Source organism: Cetorhinus maximus, chromosome 1 (genome assembly GCF_964194155.1).
Source record: "Cetorhinus maximus chromosome 1, sCetMax3.hap1.1, whole genome shotgun sequence".
Taxonomy (NCBI): Eukaryota; Metazoa; Chordata; class Chondrichthyes; order Lamniformes; family Cetorhinidae; genus Cetorhinus; species Cetorhinus maximus.
In genome coordinates, this window is record NC_135879.1 from 3,042,922 (window position 1) to 3,060,678 (window position 17,757).

At 44.3% G+C, this 17,757-nt stretch overlaps 1 protein-coding gene across 2 annotated transcripts in view; it reads left to right on the forward strand.

The window, feature by feature from the left end:
- The first annotated feature begins 244 nt into the window (after positions 1 to 244).
- btc (betacellulin, epidermal growth factor family member) overlaps positions 245 to 17,757 on the forward strand; it is a 37,154-nt gene continuing 19,641 nt past the window's right edge. Inside the window, exons 1-2 of one of the 2 annotated variants that reach the window (XM_078568401.1) lie at positions 245 to 477; positions 9,753 to 9,854. In XM_078568401.1, the coding sequence (XP_078424527.1) occupies positions 441 to 477; positions 9,753 to 9,854 (139 nt within the window). In that variant the 5' untranslated portion in view covers positions 245 to 440. The remainder of the gene's footprint in view (positions 478 to 9,752; positions 9,855 to 17,757) is intronic. The other variant, XR_013580241.1, reaches the window with a different exon arrangement.

Here is a 17,757-nt window from a genome sequence, read left to right on the forward strand (position 1 = left end):
GCTAGTTACCTAGTAACATACAGGAGAGGAGGGGAGGGGAGGGGTGGGGGGGGGTGAATCTCTAACATTATACAGTGGCACTGACAGCAATTGGAATTTGCAGCACTAGGCATTGCTCCGGGAAGGACTTATTTATTTATATATAAATGAGATAACATTTTGCAACAGGTCATTCTCTCCAAAAATAAGGTCATTGACGCATGCGCCCAGTCAGTAGGTTGTTTGGTTTGGAGTTATAAGGAGTAATGGTGGAGAGAGAGAGAGATGGGAGCAGTGTGTGACTTTCCGAGTTGAGGAACTGGAGTGAGGTTATTAGCGGGCGGCAGGAGAGACAGAGACAGACTCTGCTGCTGCTGCTGTGCTTTAGTTCAGGGAGTGGAGCAGGTGTAGAGCTGGAGAGACTGTTCCTGCTGATCAAACTGGAGCAAGAGACTGAAAGCATGAGGGATTGCAGACTGACTGTGCTGCTGGCGACAGGTGAGCGGGGCTGGGGAGGTGTGTTCAGGGCAGCAGCTTGAGTGCGGGTTTTCAGAGGGTCAGAAAAATCCCGCAGTCAATTGCTGGTTGATTTTGAAGGAACAGCTTCTGTGGGGTTAACCCCCTTGGAGACTGGCCCTCCAGGGGGTGTGGGGAGGGGGGACGAAGTTGCCCGAGTGGCTTAAGCTGTTTCTGTGTTTGTAACAAGACCTGAGGCTCCAGCTGATTCTGAAATGTAACACTTATTTCCTATTCTGACAGCTACTGCTCCGGGCATGACCCACCTCTGTGTGTTAATGAAGTAAGATTGACACTGTGCACCAGGTTGCTAAACTGCTACCGTGATACTGGTTAATTGTAGTTAATATTTCACTTTTCTAACCTATTTCTGTGTCAGTTGTGGCTCTGTCTCTGAGTCATTAGGTTCTGGGTTCAAGTCCCAGCCCAGGGTTTGAGCACTAAGTTCCAGGTTGAACACCCCAGTGCAGTGCTGAGGGAGTGCGGCACTGTCAGAGATGCCACCTTTCAGATGAGATGTTAAACCAAGGCTCTGCTTGCTCTCTCAGGTGGATGTGAAAGATCCCATGGCGTTATTTTGTGGAGGAGCAGGTGAGTTCTCCCCGATGTCCTGACCGACGTTTATCTCTCAATCAACATCACAAAAACAGATGACCTGGTCATTGTCACATTGCTGTCCGTGGGAGCTTGCTGTGCACAAATTGGCAGTTGCAAAGGAAATACCTGGTCCAAGGAACTATTTTTCCATTGATTGGACATTCTGTTGCAATGAGTGAAAAGTAGAGAGAGATTTATGTTGATATAATTTCTTTCATAACCTCAGGACATCGCAAAGCATTTCACAGCCAACAAGGTAACTTTTGAAATGCAGTCACTGTAAAATGTAGGAAATACAGCAGCCAATTTGTTTTCAGTGATGTTGCTTGAGGCATAAATATTGGTCAGGACATTGGGGAGAACTCAGTTGCTCTTTTTTGAAATGGTGCTGTTGGATCTTCTATGCCCATTTAAACTGAGGCCCTGTCAACTCTCTTAATGTCCCATCCAACAGGCTGCACCTCTGACAGTGCAACACTCCCTCACATGTCAATGACACCATCCCTCACCTTGCTGATGTCTGAGAGTAGACTGATGGGGCGGTAATTGGCCAGGTTAGATTTGTCCTGCGTTGTGTCGACAGGACATAACTAGGCAATTTTCTACATTGCCAGGTAGATGTCAGCACCATGTCTGTTTTAGAACAACTTGGCTATGTGCACAGCCAGTCCTGGAGGTCAAGCCTTCAGTACTACTGCTGGAATATTGTCAGGGCTCATAGCCTTTGCAGTATCCGGTGCCTTCAGACATTACTTGATATTGTGTGGAGTGAATTGAATTGGCTGAAGATTGGCATCTGGGATGCTGGGGACCTCTGGAAGAAGCCGAGATGGATCATCCACTCGGCACTTCTGGCTGAAGGTTGTAGCAAATGCTTCAGCCTTATCTTTTGCACTGATGTGCTGGACTCCCCCATCATTGAGGATGGGGATATTTGTGGAGCCTCCTCCTCCTGTTAGTTGTTTAATTGGCCACCACCATTCATAACTGGATGTGGCAGGACTGCAGATTTATCGGTAGTGGGATCGCTTATCTGTCTATAACATGCTGCTTCTGCTGTTTAGCATATGTTATCCTGTGTTATAGCTCCACTCCTGTGGAGTGAGGGATATGATGGACCATGAGGTTACAGATTCTGGTTCGATACAATTCTGCTGCTGGTGGCCCACAGTGTCTCATGGATGGCCAGTTTAGAGTTGCTAGATCTGTTCGAAATTTATTGCATTTAGCACGGTAGTAGTGCCACAAAAAGTGGAGGGTACCTCAATGTGAAGACGGGACTTCGTCTCCACAAGGACTGTGCGGTGGTCACTCCTGCCAATATTGCCATGGTAGATGCATGTGATGGGTAGATTGGTTTGGATAAGGGCAAGAAAGTTTTTCCCTCACGTTGGTATTCTCCTGACCTGCCACAGACCCAGCCTGGCAGATATGCCCTTCAGGACTTTGGCCAGCTTGGTCAGAGCTCCTCCTCCCTAGCCACACTCAATTCTGGACATCGAAACCCCATACTGAGTACATTCTGTGACCTTAGTATACTTAGTGCTTCTTCCAAGTGGTGTTCAACATGGAGGAGTGCTGATTCATCAGTTGAGGGAGGGTGGTAGGTGAGAATCAGCAGGAGGTTTCTTTGCCTGTGTTTGACCTGATGCCATGAGACTTCATAGGGTCTGGGGTCAATGTTGAGACTCCCAGGGCAGTTGCCGCCTGACTGTATATCACTGTGATGCCTCTGGAGTGGGCCAGCCCCCACCTAGGGACGGTGATGAAGGAGGTTTGGATTTTGGCTGATAGGTATATGATTCTAAGCCTGACTCTAAGCATGGCTAAGTCAGGCTGTTTGTGTGACCAGCTTGTCAGACAGCACTCCCAAATGGTACATGTTTATAACGAGGAAGGCTGTGCAGAGTCAACCAGGCTGTGCACACTTTGAATCACAGAAGGCTAGTATACAGGTACAGAAAGTAATTAGGAAAGCTAATAGAATATTGGCATTTATTGTGAGGGGAAATTGAATACAAAAGTAAGGAGGTTATGCTTGGATTGTACAGGGCACTGCTGAGACCACATCTGGAGTATTGTGTACAGTACTGGTCTCCTTATTTAAGGAGGGATGTAAATGCATTGGAAACAGTTCAGAGGCTTACTAGACTAATAGCAGAAATGGATAGGTTATCTTATGAGGAAAGATTGGACAGACTAGGCTTGTTGGAGTTTAGAAGAGTAAGAGGCAACTTGATTGAAACCTTTAAGATCCTGAGGGGTCTTGACAGAGTGGATGTGGAGAGGATGTTTCCTCTTCTGGGAGAATCTAAAACTAGGGGGTTACGGTTTAAAAATAAGGGGTCACCCATTTAAGACAGAGATGAGGAGAATATTTTTCTCTAAGGATCGTGAGTCTTTGGGACTCTCTTCCTCAAAAGGCGGTGGAAGCAGAGTCTTTGAATGTTTTTAAGGCAGAGCCAGATAGATTCTTGATAAGCCAGGGGGGTGAAAGGTTATCGGGGATAGGCGGGAATGTGGAATTGAGGTTACAATCAGATCAACTGTGATCTTATCGAACAGCAGAGTAGGCTCGAGGGGCCGAGTGGCCTACTCTTGCTCCTTGTTTGTAGGTCCAAATCAGGCCATTCAACCCAACTCATCCGTGTTGACATTTACACTCCACACAAAATTGTTCTTACTTTACGTCATCAAACTCTTATCAGTGTAACCCACTGTTCTCCCTCATGTATTTATTTAACTTTCCCACAAATGCATCAACTTATTCTTGTTATTCTTTATAGCAATGTAATCTGAAAAGAGTGGCTTGCTAGGCCACTTCAAAGGTCAGTCAGTCGTCGCCCTTGTGCACTTGCCTGGGTTGTTTTAGAATGAGTCCTGACTGAATTGCTTTCTCCTCTAAACTTGGAGGTGGAGTCTAGTTTGTGATGTTTTGTAGCCTTGGCTGAGGTGCCAAATGCAGTGAATCAGAGACCTTCTGTTTAATACCGTACATCACTTGGCAGCTCGGTGACCTTCTGGAGTCTAATTCTGTCATTCCATCTGGGTCAGCCTTGGAAACGAACAGCATCTTTGGGAATTTTGTTTTTAAAAATTATCATTTATACTGTTTGCCTATAAGCCATTGAAAATGTACAGTAAATATTCAAGATAATTTGTTTTTCAGTAACGTTATTTTATGTATAATGAGATTTCTTGTTTAAAGAGCTTTGTCAGCAGGTGAGTACAGAGCAATATTCATCAAGGAAGATTGGAACAATGTGTCCTCTATCGAGTGATAATCCCATTAAATTTATGATTTTGACGTAAATAAGCTTGAAGTCCTGGAACAAATAAATTCACAGGGTTGGTTGTTATTTGAGTTTATCCAAAACTCTGCTATCCGTATTCCTAATTTCCACATTCCTAATTTCCATTAAGTCCCAGTCAGCAGTCACCCTCTGAGCTCGTTGACCTACATTGGCTCCTGGTTAAGCAATGCCTCAATTTCAAAATTCTCATAGTTTTGGGCGTCACTTTTCCATCCCTAGTTGCCCTTGAGAAGGTGGTGGTGGTGAGCTACTTTCCTGAACCGCTGCACTCCATATGGTGTAGGTACACCCACAGTGCAGTTAGGAAGAAAGTTTCAAGATTTTGACCCAGCGACAGTGAAGGAACGGTGATATATTTCCAGATCAGGATAGTGAGTGGCTCGGAGGGGAACCTGAAGGTGGTGGAGTTCGCATGTGTCTGCTGCCTCGATCTTCTAGGTGGTAGAGGTCACGACTTTGGAAGGTGCTGTCGAAGGAGCCTTGGTGAATTCCTGCAGTGCATCTTGTAGATGGCACACACACTGCTGCTACTGTGTATTGGAAGTGGATGATTAAGCATTCGCTATGCAGTAAACTTTGTGTTATCCAGCACTCTACCAACTGGAATTCTCTACTAACTGGAATTTCTGATGTTCCCCCAATATATATCATACTGACCAGAAGCCATTACTAAGTGATGCGGAACCTATATCTGTAGTTGCATACTGTATTATTTTATACTTTGTTTTAATGTACTGTTGAAGATTAGAAGTAAGAGGAATTCTGTTCTTTACTTCCTGAGTAGTTGCGTCTGAGTTCATGCTGCAAGCTATTGCGCTGAATCCTGTCGGTAAATGGAACTCTCTGTTATGTTTATTCAAATTCACCTGTTCCTCCCAGTGTGCTACTCTCGCCATGTGTCATTCTTAAATTACTCATACACTGCATCCCAAAGTGTCATTTTCTGAAATAAATCTAATTTATATTTCTGAATGTCAAAACAGCTTTCCACCCTGAGAATCATTGTTTTCTGACATTAATGGGAATGTGGATGGCAAGACTGACCAAAAATACTGACATATAAAAAAACATCCTCAAAAGAAAATACTTCTTGGAACTATCCTTTTTAACACTTAATCTCTCCTGTCAGATTTTCCCTGTTGTTCTTTCTTCCTTTTCCCCTCCCTCTGGCATTTGCTTAAAAAGTGTTACATCTCTAACTTATTCCAGTTCCGATGAAAGATCACAGAGCTGAAACGTTAACTCTGTTTCTCTGTCCACAGATGCTGCCAGGCCTGCTGAGTATTGCCTGCATTTTCCATTTTAAATTCAGCTTTCCAGCGTCTGCAGTATTTTGATTTTGCTGCAAGAACAGTTCCCTACCTGCTGGAGTGAGCCTCTTACTTTCTTGGTCCCTTCATGGGCCCCCAAGGTTGAGCATGCTCTCAGGACCTGAAATCACATCATTAAAAGGGCCCTTTGTGACATTAACTGCCATCTTTAAATGGCAAAGATGGGATGAATTTGTATTAACCTCATACATTCAGCAATTTTACAATCACCATTAGGTTTAACAAGGAACCTCATGGTGAGTAGGGTCTTTTTGAGGTTAACAGAGGTGAGGTGAGAGTGACTGTCCTTGACATCAAGGCAGTATTTGACCGAGTGTGGCATCAAGGAGCCCGAGCAAAACTGGAGTCAATAGGAATCAGGGTGAAAACTATCTGCTGGTTGGAGTCATACCCAGCACAAAGGAAGATGGTTGTGGTTGTTGGGAGTCAATCATCTCAGTTCCAGGACATCACTGCAGGAGTTCCTCAGGGTAGTGTCCTAGGCCCAACCATCTTCAACTGCTTCATCAATGACCTTCCTTCCATCATACGGTCAGAAGTGGGGATGTTCGCTGATGATTGCACAATGTTCAGCACCATTCACAACTCCTCAGGTACTGAAGCAGTCCATGTCCAAATGCAGCAAGACCTGGACAATATCCAGGCTTGGGCTGACGAGTGGCAAGTTACATTCATGCCACATAAGTGCCAGGCAATGAACATTTCCAACAAGAGAGAATCTAACCACTGGTACTTGGCATTGCCATTGCTGAATCCCCCACTATCAATATCCTGGGGGTTACCATTGAGCAGAAACTGAACTGGACTAGCCATATAAATACTGTGGCTACAAGGACAGGTCAAAGGCTAGGAATCCTGTGACGAGTAACTCACCTCCTGATTCCCCAAAGCCAGTCCAACATCTACAAAGCACAGGTCAGGAGTGTGATGGAATACTCTCCACTTGCCTGGGTGAGTGCAGCTCCCACAACACTCAAAGTTTGACATCATGCAGGACAAAGCAGCCCCGCTTGATTGGCACCCTAACCACAAACATTCACTCCCTCCATCACCGACGCACAGTGGCAGCAGTGTGTACCATCTACAAGATGCACTGCAGAAACTCACCAAGGCTCCTTAGACAGTGCCTTCCAAACCCACGACCTCTACCATCTAAAAGGACAAGGGCAGCAAATACATGGGAACACCACCACCTGCAAGTTCCCTCCAAGCCACTCACCATCCCGACTTGGAAATATATCGCTGTTCCTTCACTGTCACTGAGTTAAAATCCTGGAACTCCCTCCTAAATGGCACAGTGGGTGTGCCAACATCATCTGGACTGCAGCGGTTCAAGAAGGGAGCTCACCCCCACCTTCTCAAGGGCAATTAGGGATGGGCAATAAATGCTGACCCAGCCAGCAACACACACAACCCGTTAATGAATTTAAAAAAAATCAGAACTCATTTCTGACACACTGCAAATTGCTGGATTATTTTCACAAATTAATAATGATGGGACAAGTTCATGCATCCTTTTAATGCCAACAATTTCTGGCCAATTGGTGCAGCACAGAGCAAGTACACAAGAATGACTCTCATTTGTGTGGTTGATAATTAACTAGCTATTGAACAACTAACCCAGTCGACCATTATTGATGTTTTCAAACTGAAGGCTTGGTCGGAATAATGTTACTGGAGAATTCGGTTCTAGAGAGACAGAGTGAGCATTTGAATAGACCCCCCCCACACAGCATAAGGTCCAGTAATAAATAAGAGCTGCCAATTGCTAGGGTTTGCTTTTATTCTGTGCGAAAGAACTGCCTTTAAGTATGATGGTTATGGTTAGGTAACACTTGTGCCTCTAAACAGAAGGTCATGGGTTCAAGATCTACTCTGTAAACTTGATTACATAATCTAGGTCAATATTCCCAGTGCAGTGCTGAGGGAGTGCTGCATTGCTGGAGGTGACGTCTTTTGGATGAGATGTTAAACCAAGTCCCCGTCTGCCTTCTCCTCTCAGGTAGATGTAAAATTTCCCACTGTGTAACAGTGACTAGACTTCAAAAACACTTACTTGGCTGCCGTGGACTTTGGAATGTATTGTCTTTCTTCTTTTGTAGAGGAAACTGAGGGGAGACCTGATAGAGGTCTTTAAAATGATGAAGCGCTTCCATAGGGTGGACATTAGGAAGATGTTTCCACTTGTGGGGAGACCTGAACTAGAAGCTTTGAGAACAAGACAGTTACTAACAAATCCAATGGAAAATGTCTTCACCTCGAGCGGTGCAAATGTGGAACTTGCTACAGCAGGGATTGTTAAGGCCAATCATGTAGATACATTTGAGGGGAAACTAGATAAACACATGGAAGAAGAAAGGAATAGAAGATTATGGTGATAGAGTGAGATGTGAAAAGGTGAGAGGAGGTTCATGTGGAACACAGAAACCAATAGGGACCCTGTTGGGCTGGGCTGTGAATTTTGTCTGATTCTTTCTGATTTTATGTAGTTGTGAAAGACACTAAATCAACGCAAGTCTTGCTTTTTACATGTTCCCACTACATAAACTCCGATGAAATAGTGATATATATATATATAGATATCAGTGAAGTTCCCTATTCACCTGTTTATATGATAGTTTCTTGATGTCTGTACAGTGTTTAATTGCTGCTTTCAAACAGGAAGGGGTAGGGGTATTTGCTCAGAGTTACTGAATCAGAAGGTAAAACTTAGCCTTGGTATCAATCTGTTTCAAGCAAAGATTCTCTCTGTGATTTTACTGCCTTGGATTTGCAGTGAAAGTCCCAATTTCTAAACTCCTGGTTGCCAGTGCAGTTTATGGTGTGCACTACTTAACCATCGTTTCCCAGAATGTTTTCACTTGATAGAGCTGACTAGTGCTGCGTATAAGAATATTGTGTGATCTATCCTCGGACATCGCATTGAATGAATGCTTTTTTTTCCCCCCTTGGGTTTTACTTTCTCACTTTCACACTTCCCCAGGCACGAGAGTTATAACTATCCAGGAAACTCCCCGGGTCACAGGTTCCACATTAATCTCTACTAACAAAACACCGCCTCTTTACTTTGAGCGTACGTCCCGCCGCACAGGATGCCAAGAAAATAATTCTAGAATATCTTTCTCGAGTGTGAAGTCATCTGCTTGGGGTGGGAATGCCTTGGGGATGCTTTGTATTCCTAGAACTTCTCTGTTAACCAATATTCTTTTCTCAGAATATCAGTTATCTCAGTTGGCCATGGCAGCTACATGATATAACTCATCACTTTCCTACTCGTTGCAGATTATCTCTGATTAGTGCAAAACCCAAAGGTCGATTGTGCCTCATGTCAGCTACTCTAATGTTAAAAAAAACCCCAAAATACACTGCAGATGCTGGAAATCAGAACTAGGAGTGGAAAATGCTGGAAGCACTCAGCAGGTCTGGCAGCATCTGTGGAGAAAGAGAGAGAGGAAGATAGAGTTGATGCTTCAAGCTTGGTAACTTTTCATCATTGGTAACTGGGAGAGAAGCTAGAGACTTGACAGTTTCGGTTATCCCAGGACTTGGGAAAAGGCTGGGTGGAGCATGGGGGGGAAGAACAAAGGGAAATGGACTTGATGGGCTGAATGGCCTCAATTTTTGCCAGCTGAGGCAGGGGGTAGAGTTAGACGATAGCACTGAGGTGGAAGTAGGCAGTGTTAGTGACACTGCGGAGTGAGCCTGGACGCTGGTTCCAGCAGCAGCTACGGCACCGAGGTTGCGAACAGTCTGGTTTGGCCTCAGACGGTTGCCGGGGGGAGAGATGGAGCCAGTGGCTAGGGAATGGGGCCTGTAGTGGGGACCGAAGACAACAGCTTTAGGTTTGCTGATCAGGTGAGTTGAAGAGGGTGGCAGGAGACTTTTGTGGAGCATAAAACCTGACATGGATTAGTTGGGCCAAATGGCCTGTTTTTGAGCTGGATATTCCATGTAATTTTACCTGAATAAATAAATCTTCCCAGCCAAAAACTAAAACCTGTTTTAATGTGCTTAGGTTTGGCCTGGTTTAATCATGCAGCTGCTGATGTGAATTCTACCCTCACCATGGAGGCAGAGAAATATTTATGCGCACAAGGAAATCAAATCAACTGCACAGGTACGAAAACACAGCCTCTGGTGTATTTTAAGGCAATAGTTAAATTGTATCATGTGGACAGATTTAAACCCCTCGATCATATTCCTAAATTCCTCGTATTGAAGATTAAGAGGTGATCTTATTGAGGTGTTTAAGTTGAGTCAATAGGGTAAATAGAGAGAAACTATTTCCTCGGAAGGATTGGAGGGGGAGGGGGGAGTCCAGAAAAAGGGGGCAGAACCTTAAAATTCGAGCCAGGCTGTTCAGGGGTGATGTCAAGAAGCACTTCCTCACACAAAGGGGAGTGGAAATCTAGAACTCTCTCTCTCTCCCAAAAATCTGAAGAGACTGGGGGTCAGTTGTAAATTTCAAGCCTGATATTGATAGATTTTTGTTGGGTCAGGGTATTATGGGTTACAGAACCAAGGTAAGTGGATGGAATCAAGATGCAGATCAGTCACGATCCAATTGAATGGTGGGACAGACCAGAGGGGCTGAGTGGTCTCCTCTTGTTCCTACAATCCTAACAGTAGTACTTTGGAGCAACCTGGAATTGTGAAAGGCGCTATAAAAATGCAAGTCTTATTTGGTGTGGCAGTAAGGCTGGTTGGGACCACCTCTGGCTTGTCCTAAACTTAACCTGGGTGCACTTGATACTTAGAATCTAAAGTAAAAAACCTTCCATTTACAACACAGACATCACTTACGTAGCACACAAAAAATCAAAAGGAAAAGTGTTATTGTACATTTTCATACCTGGACATGGGAGCAACAGTTAGAATCTCTTGCTCAAACCTTTTAGTTTATGATAATCTCTATAAAATTGCTGCCTCTAATTGTGATTATTTATTTACTTATCCATTATTTGCCAAATAATTGACACCTTTTTTTATTCGTTCATGAGATATGGACATCGCTTGCTGGTCCAGCATTTATTGCCCATCCCTAGTTGCCCTTGAGAAGGTGGTGGTGAGCTGCCTTCTTGAACCGCTGCAGTCCATGTGGTGCAGGTACATCCACAGTGCTGTTAGGGAGGGAGTTCCGGGATTTTGACCCAGCGACAGTGAAGGAACGGCGATATATTTCCAAGTCAGGATGGTGAGTGACTTGGAGGGGAATTTGCAGGTGGTGGTGTTCCCATGTATCTGCTGCCCTTGTCCTTCTAGATGGTAGTGGTCGTGGGTTTGGGACATTCCACAGCATATTTAATTATTCCAGTCTATAGATCACCTATAACCTCTGTATCCAACCATATAACCCCCTAACAATTTCCAAATCAGGTATTTATCCAACTTGTTGAGATCAAAAAAGAGGAGGTGTTAGGTGTCTTGAAGGTGGATAAGTCCCCAGGGCCAGATGGGATCTACCCCAGAGTACTGAGGGAGGCAAGGGATGAGATTGCTAGGGCCTTGACAGAAATCTTTGTATCCTCGCTGGCTACGGGTGAGGTCCCAGAGGACTGGAGAATGGCCAATGTTGTTCCATTGTTTAAGAAGGGTGGCAGGGATAATCCAGGAAATTACAGGCCGGTGAGCCTTATGTCAGTGGTAGGGAAATTATTGGAGAAGATTCTTCGTGACAGGAGTTACTACCATTTGGAAGCAAATGGGCGTATTAGTGAGAGGCAGCATGGGTTTTGTGAAGGAGAGGTCGTGTCTCACTAACTTGATCGAGTTTTTCGAGGAAGTGACAAAGATGATCGACGATGGAAGGGCAGTGGATGTTATATACATGGATTTCAGTAAGGCCTTTGACAAGGTCCCTCATGGCAGACTGGTACAGAAGGTAAAGTCGTATGGGATCAGAGGTGAGCTGGCAAGATGGATACAGAATTGGCTTGGTCATAGAAGACAGAGGGTAGCAGTGGAAGGATGCTTTTCTAAATGGAGAGCTGTGACTAGTGGAGTTCCGCAGGGATCAGTGCTGGGACCTTTGCTGTTTGTAGTATACATAAATGATTTGGAGGAAAATGTAACTGGGCTAATTAGTAAGTTTGCAGATGACACTAAGGTTGGAGGAGTTGCAGATAGTGAAGAGGATTGTCAAAGGATACAACGGGATATAGATCGGTTAGAGACTTGGGCGGAGAAATGGCAGATGGAGTTTAATCTGGACAATTGCGAGATAATGCAATTTGGAAGGTCTAATACAGGCAGGAATTATACAGTAAATGGCAGAACCCTTAAGTGCATTAACGGGCAGAGGGATCTGGGTGTACAGGTCCACAGGTCACTGAAAGTGGCAACGCAGGTGGATAAGGTAGTCAGGAAGGCATATGGCATGCTTGCCTTCATTGTCAGGGGTATTGAGTATAAAAGCTGGGAAGTCATGCTGCAGCTGTATAGAACCTTGGTTAGGCCACATTTGGAATATTGCGTGCAATTCTGGTCGCCACATTACCAGAAAGATATGGAAGCGTTGGAGAGGGTGCAGAGGAGGTTTACCAGGATGCTACCTGGTCTGGAGTTTATTAGCTATGAGGAGAGGTTGGAGAAACTCAGATTGTTCTCACTAGTGCGACGGAGATTGAGGGGCGGCTTGATAGAAGTTTACAAAATTATGAGTGGCATGGACAGAGTAGATAGTCAGAAGCTTTTTCCCAGGGTGGAAGAGTCAATTACTAGAGGACATAGATTTAAGGTGAGAGGAGAAAACTATAGAGGAGATGTGTGGGGCAAGTTTTTTACACAGAGGCTAGTGAGTGTCTGGAATTCGCTGCCAGAGGAGGTGGTGGAAGCAGGTATGATAGTGGTGTTTAAGAGGCAGCTTGACAAATACTGAATAGGATGGGGGAATAGAGGGATACGGACCCCAGAAGTGCAAAATGTTTTACTTTGACAGGCAATATGATCGGCGCAGGCTTGAAGGGCCGAAGGGCCTGTTCCTGTGCTGTACTTGTCTTTGTTCTTTGTTCTTGAAGAAGTTAACAGGTTCAAACGCAGCAGAGAGTCGATTCCACACACCCACCACTCTGCAGGGTATCTATATTTTTTCAAATTGTAGCCCTTTTTAAGCTGGCTAATTTTGAATCTACATGGTATTTTAAACTATTTACAGCATGGCAACAGGCCATTCAGCCCATCTGGTCCATGCTAGTGTTTATGATCCACACGAGCCTCCTCTCAACCTGCTTCATCTCACTCTATCAACATCTCCTTCTATTCCTTTCTCCTTCATGTGTTTATCCAGCTTCTCCTTCAATGTATCTACACTATCCCCTTCAACCACTCCCTGTGGGAGTGAGTGTCACATCCGCCTCTCGCTCGCTCGCTCAGTCTCTCTCTCTCTCCTGGATGAAGAAGTTTTCCCTGAATGCCGGTTGGATTTATTAGCGACTGTCTTATAACCATGGCTCCTAATTGTGGTCTCCCCAACAGCCCCCCACCACCACATGTGGAAACCTGTTCTCTATGTCTACCCTATCAAACCTTGTGGCTCTATATCCTTTTTTAATAATATGGAGACCTGAACTGTCCACATACTCCAAGTGTGCGCTAACCAAGTTTAGCATAAGTTCTATTCTAAATGGATAGAATTGAAAAGTGCTTTTTTAAAATTTTTTGCTTTTTTTAATGGCATCAACCAGTGTCAGCAAATCCCATTCCCCTTTTCCCCCCACTGTGCTCAATGACCTACACTGGCTCCCAGTCAAGCAATATCTTGATTTTAAAATTCTCATCTTTGTTTTCAAATCCCCCATGGCCTTGCCTCTGCCTATCTCTGTAATCTCCTCCAGACCCACAACCCTCAGAGATATTTACACTCCTCTAATTCTGGCCTCTTGTGAACCCCTGATTTTAATCTCTCCACCATTGGTGGCCTAGGCTCTGAACTCTGGAATACCCTCCCTGCACCTCTCCACCTCTCTACCTTGCTTCCCTCCCTTAAGACACTTCTTAAACCCTACCTCTTTGACCAAGCTTTTGGTTACTTGACCTAATACCTCCTTAAATTAAAAAAAAACAAAAAAGTGCTGGGAAACACTCAGCAGGTCAGGCAGCATCTGTGGAGGGAAACACAGTTAACGTTTCAGGGTGATGACCTTTCACCAGAACTGTTCGTGAGATGAAAGATCATCGAGCAGAAGCATTAGCTCTGTTCCTCTGATGAAGGTTCATCAATCTGAAGCATTAACACTCTCTCTCTCTCTCTCTCTTTCTTTCTTTCTCTCTCTCTCTCTCTCTCTCTCCTTTCTCTCTCCTCTCTCTCTTTCTTTCTCTCTTTCTTTCTCTCTCTCTCCACCGAAGCTGCCTGGTCTGCTGAGTATTTCCAGCAATTTTTGTTCTTTATTTCAGATTTCCAACGTCTGCAGTACCTTGGCTTTTGTAATATCTCCTTATGTGGCTCGGTATCATACTTTGTTTCGTAATGCTCCTGTGAAGCACCTTGGGATAGTTCATCATGTTAAAGGTGTTATATAACTATAATTTGTTGTTGTGTTACTATTTTTAGTATGTCGTATAATCTATGCCTTCCAATGCTCCAGTTTAGGATAAATGATGTGAGAAAGAAAAGGCATTTTAGAAGATCTGGGGAAAAGAGTGGCTCTACAAATGTAGAATTTTTCAATAGTTCAGCCTGGCTCCATGCTGATATTCGTATTTCAGAATGACCGCTCCCTCCATGCCTCGTCTTGCACTAGGTAGCTCAGCACAGGCATGATGGCCTGAATGGAGTTCATCTGTAAAATGGACTGATTAGAAAATCCATCCCAGTCTTTTCCATTTTCCATCTATTTAACTGTCCTGGATCTCCGAGTAATTTTTAACCTTTGTCCCACTTCTTGCTTACTACTGTCAATACTCTTAAAAATAATGTGCACACTCAGAATGTTTTTATAATTTTAGTTGTCACCTTGGCATTTCGATGCCAAATATAGACTTCAAAGTGCACCAACAGCTTTGTTCTTGTCTTTATGATGTTATTTGAACTCCTCCGTCAGGATGTTTTTGCTTTGTAGTCACTCAGAGTCTATTAATTTTTTACCACTTTAATTAATTTTCAACAGCCCTACTGTTGCCTTGCGAGTGACTTTCATTATCTTCAAAGTAGGCCGACTGCCTCGGAATCCGCCCGCCCAACCCCAGCCTCTTCCCTTTCTCCCGGGAAGATTAGAGGTCAATTGCCGCAGGTTGAGGATTGCTTTCTGTTGCTGTGGTGATATCTCCAGGTGAACAGAGACGAGTTTGCTTTAGGGGCACATCAGAGGGACACTCATGGATTTTTCTTCTTTAAAAAAATAAAGTTTATTTCAAAATCTTCTTTAAAACGTTGTGCCTCAGAGAAGCCAGGTCCTCGATTATTGGCAATAAAGCTCTGTAGTGGGTGTCGAGCCCAACGAGGCCACAGAAGTGGAGGATCTGCTGACTTTTAGCACTTTGCTGACACCCCCCACTCCCCCACTGACCTGCCCGCTGAGTGAAGAGGAGTTTAGTGACATGAGGCTGCAGGGCTAAGGCCCTGAGTGGATGATCCCCCACCTCCCCAACAGTCAGTGGAGCGATGGCTGGAGGAGGCCTAGCCATTGGGGTGGGGGGTAGGTGGGGGAGCACTCCTGATTCCATAAAGAGTTCTAAAAGGAGCAGGTCTTGGGTGGAAGGCAGGGGAGAGAGTAAATGACAAAAGGGAAGATGGTGCAAGGCAAAAGGAGCTGATGATCGTTGTGCTGAGGGCTAAATATTGAGCCAAGCCGCCAGGGAAAACTCTACCGTTCTTTGTTGAAACAGCCCCATGGCATCGTTTAATTCCAGCAAGAGGGCAGCCGGGGTCTTGGGGTTTAGCCTCTCATCCAAAAGACAGCACCTCTGACAATGCAGCAATCCCTCAGTACTGCACTGGGAGTGTCAACCTCGCTTTTCTGCCAAGTGTCTGGAGTGAGATTTTAACCCCCAACCTTCTGACTGGAGGGGAGGGTTATCCACTCACCTGCACTGGACTGGGTTTCCACATTGCTTATTTTAGACAGTTTGTGGATCTATTTTTGCTTTTTGCTAGTGTCTTGGTCAGGAAAACTGCAGGATAAGCTAATCACGTTAATGGATTAATATTTGTGACATAACAATCACAACATGTTTTTGAGTGATCATTTACGGATGATTAACAGCACATTGCACTGTTACAATTATTTCCTTCAATTTTAATGAACGATTTTAGAAAGGAACATAGGAGCAGGAGTAGGCCATTCAGCCCAACAAGCCTGCTCTGTCATTCAATATGATCATTGGCTGATCATCCACTTCAATGTCTTTTTCCCCACACTAATCCCCATATCCCTTTAATGCCATTGGTATCTAGAAATCTGTCAATCTCTCCTTTAAACATACTCAGTGACTGAGCTTCCACAGCCTCTGGGAATTCCAGAGAATTCCAAAGATTCACAATCCACTGACTAAAAAAAAAAAACCTCCTCCTCTCAGTCCCAAGTGGCTTCCCCCTTATTTTGAAATCATGTCCCCTGCCTGATACGAAGTGGTTGATTGGAAACGAATAAAGATTAACACCAATAGTTATTATCCTGAACATCACTAATTCTTCAGTGGTGGAGTTCATAGATAGATCCTGCGACAATCACTAACGCTGCAATGAATCGAGGAGTAGTATCAATACCTCAGCTGAAAGATCTTTACGTAAGAAATTAATTTGCTGAATCTACGATTTTATTTTCCAGAGCTCCACTTTCCAAAGCTGTTAAACTACTCATTTTCTAAATTGTTCCTGATTAAACCAAAGGCAATGATGCGACCACAATTACATCTAACCTCACACCACGAGTTATTTCTGTGGAGCGGTTGCATTTTGCATTGTTGCTGTCTGGCAAACCACTCGGTGTAGAATCAGTGTAAAGGGATCCACCTGGAAGTCTAAGATAATCGTTTCAAACGACATTATTGAGGCTTTTACTCAAAGGAGGAACACTGGATGTTTCCATTAGCGTGTTTTTTTTAATCACAGAGCGATCAGGCATCACATCCAATAATTTTAATGGGAAAAATTCGGACACAATCATATTACCAAAAACACTTCGCAAATTTAATTTTGCTGTTTAAAAACAATGAATGAATCAATTCTATGGAGTATTCTGTCCGACTTTGACTGTTTGCTAATCAGCGTGGGAGATGACACCACAGAGTTCATTTTGGCAGGAAGAATATGGCGAGACAGGATAAAATAAAGGGAGAGACTCTAAAGGAGGTGCAGGAACAGAGGGACCTCAGTGTATGTGGACGTAGGCTGTTGACGATGGCAGGGCATTTTGAGAGAGCAGTTAATAAAGCACATTATAGGGGCATTGCCTACAGGAGTACGGAGGTCATGTTGAACTTGTATAAGGCACTAGTTAGGCCTCATCTGGAGTAGTGTCCAGTTCTGGGCACCATACTTGAGGAAGGAGATTCTCAAGAATGATTCCAGGGATGAAGGGGATAGATTGGAGAGGTTGGGATTGTTTTCCTTGGCGAAAAGAAGGCTGAGGGGAGACTTGATCGAGGTATTCAAGATCCTGAGGGGTATGGACAGGGTAAATAATGAGAAACTGTTTCCACTCAAGAGAACATCAAGAACTAGAGGGTACAGATTCAAAATAATTGGCAAAAGGAGTAAAAGTGATGTGAGGAAAACATTTTTAACCCACAGAGTGGTTGGAGTCTGGAACGAATTTCCTGAGAGGGTGGTGGAGGCAGGTTCAATCGAGGTGTTCAAAAAGGAATTCGATTGCTACCTGAGAAGAGAGAATGTTCAAGGTTATGGGGGTAAGGCAGGGGAGTGGGCCTAGGTAGAATGCTCTTTCAGGGAGCCAGTTCCGACTCGATGGACTGAATGGCCTCTTTCTACACTGTAAAGACTCTGTGATAGTGAGCACAGAGTAGCCAGATGCAATCAGACATCAGATCAAGGACAAGCTTAAAGGAATTCTCACCTTTACTGA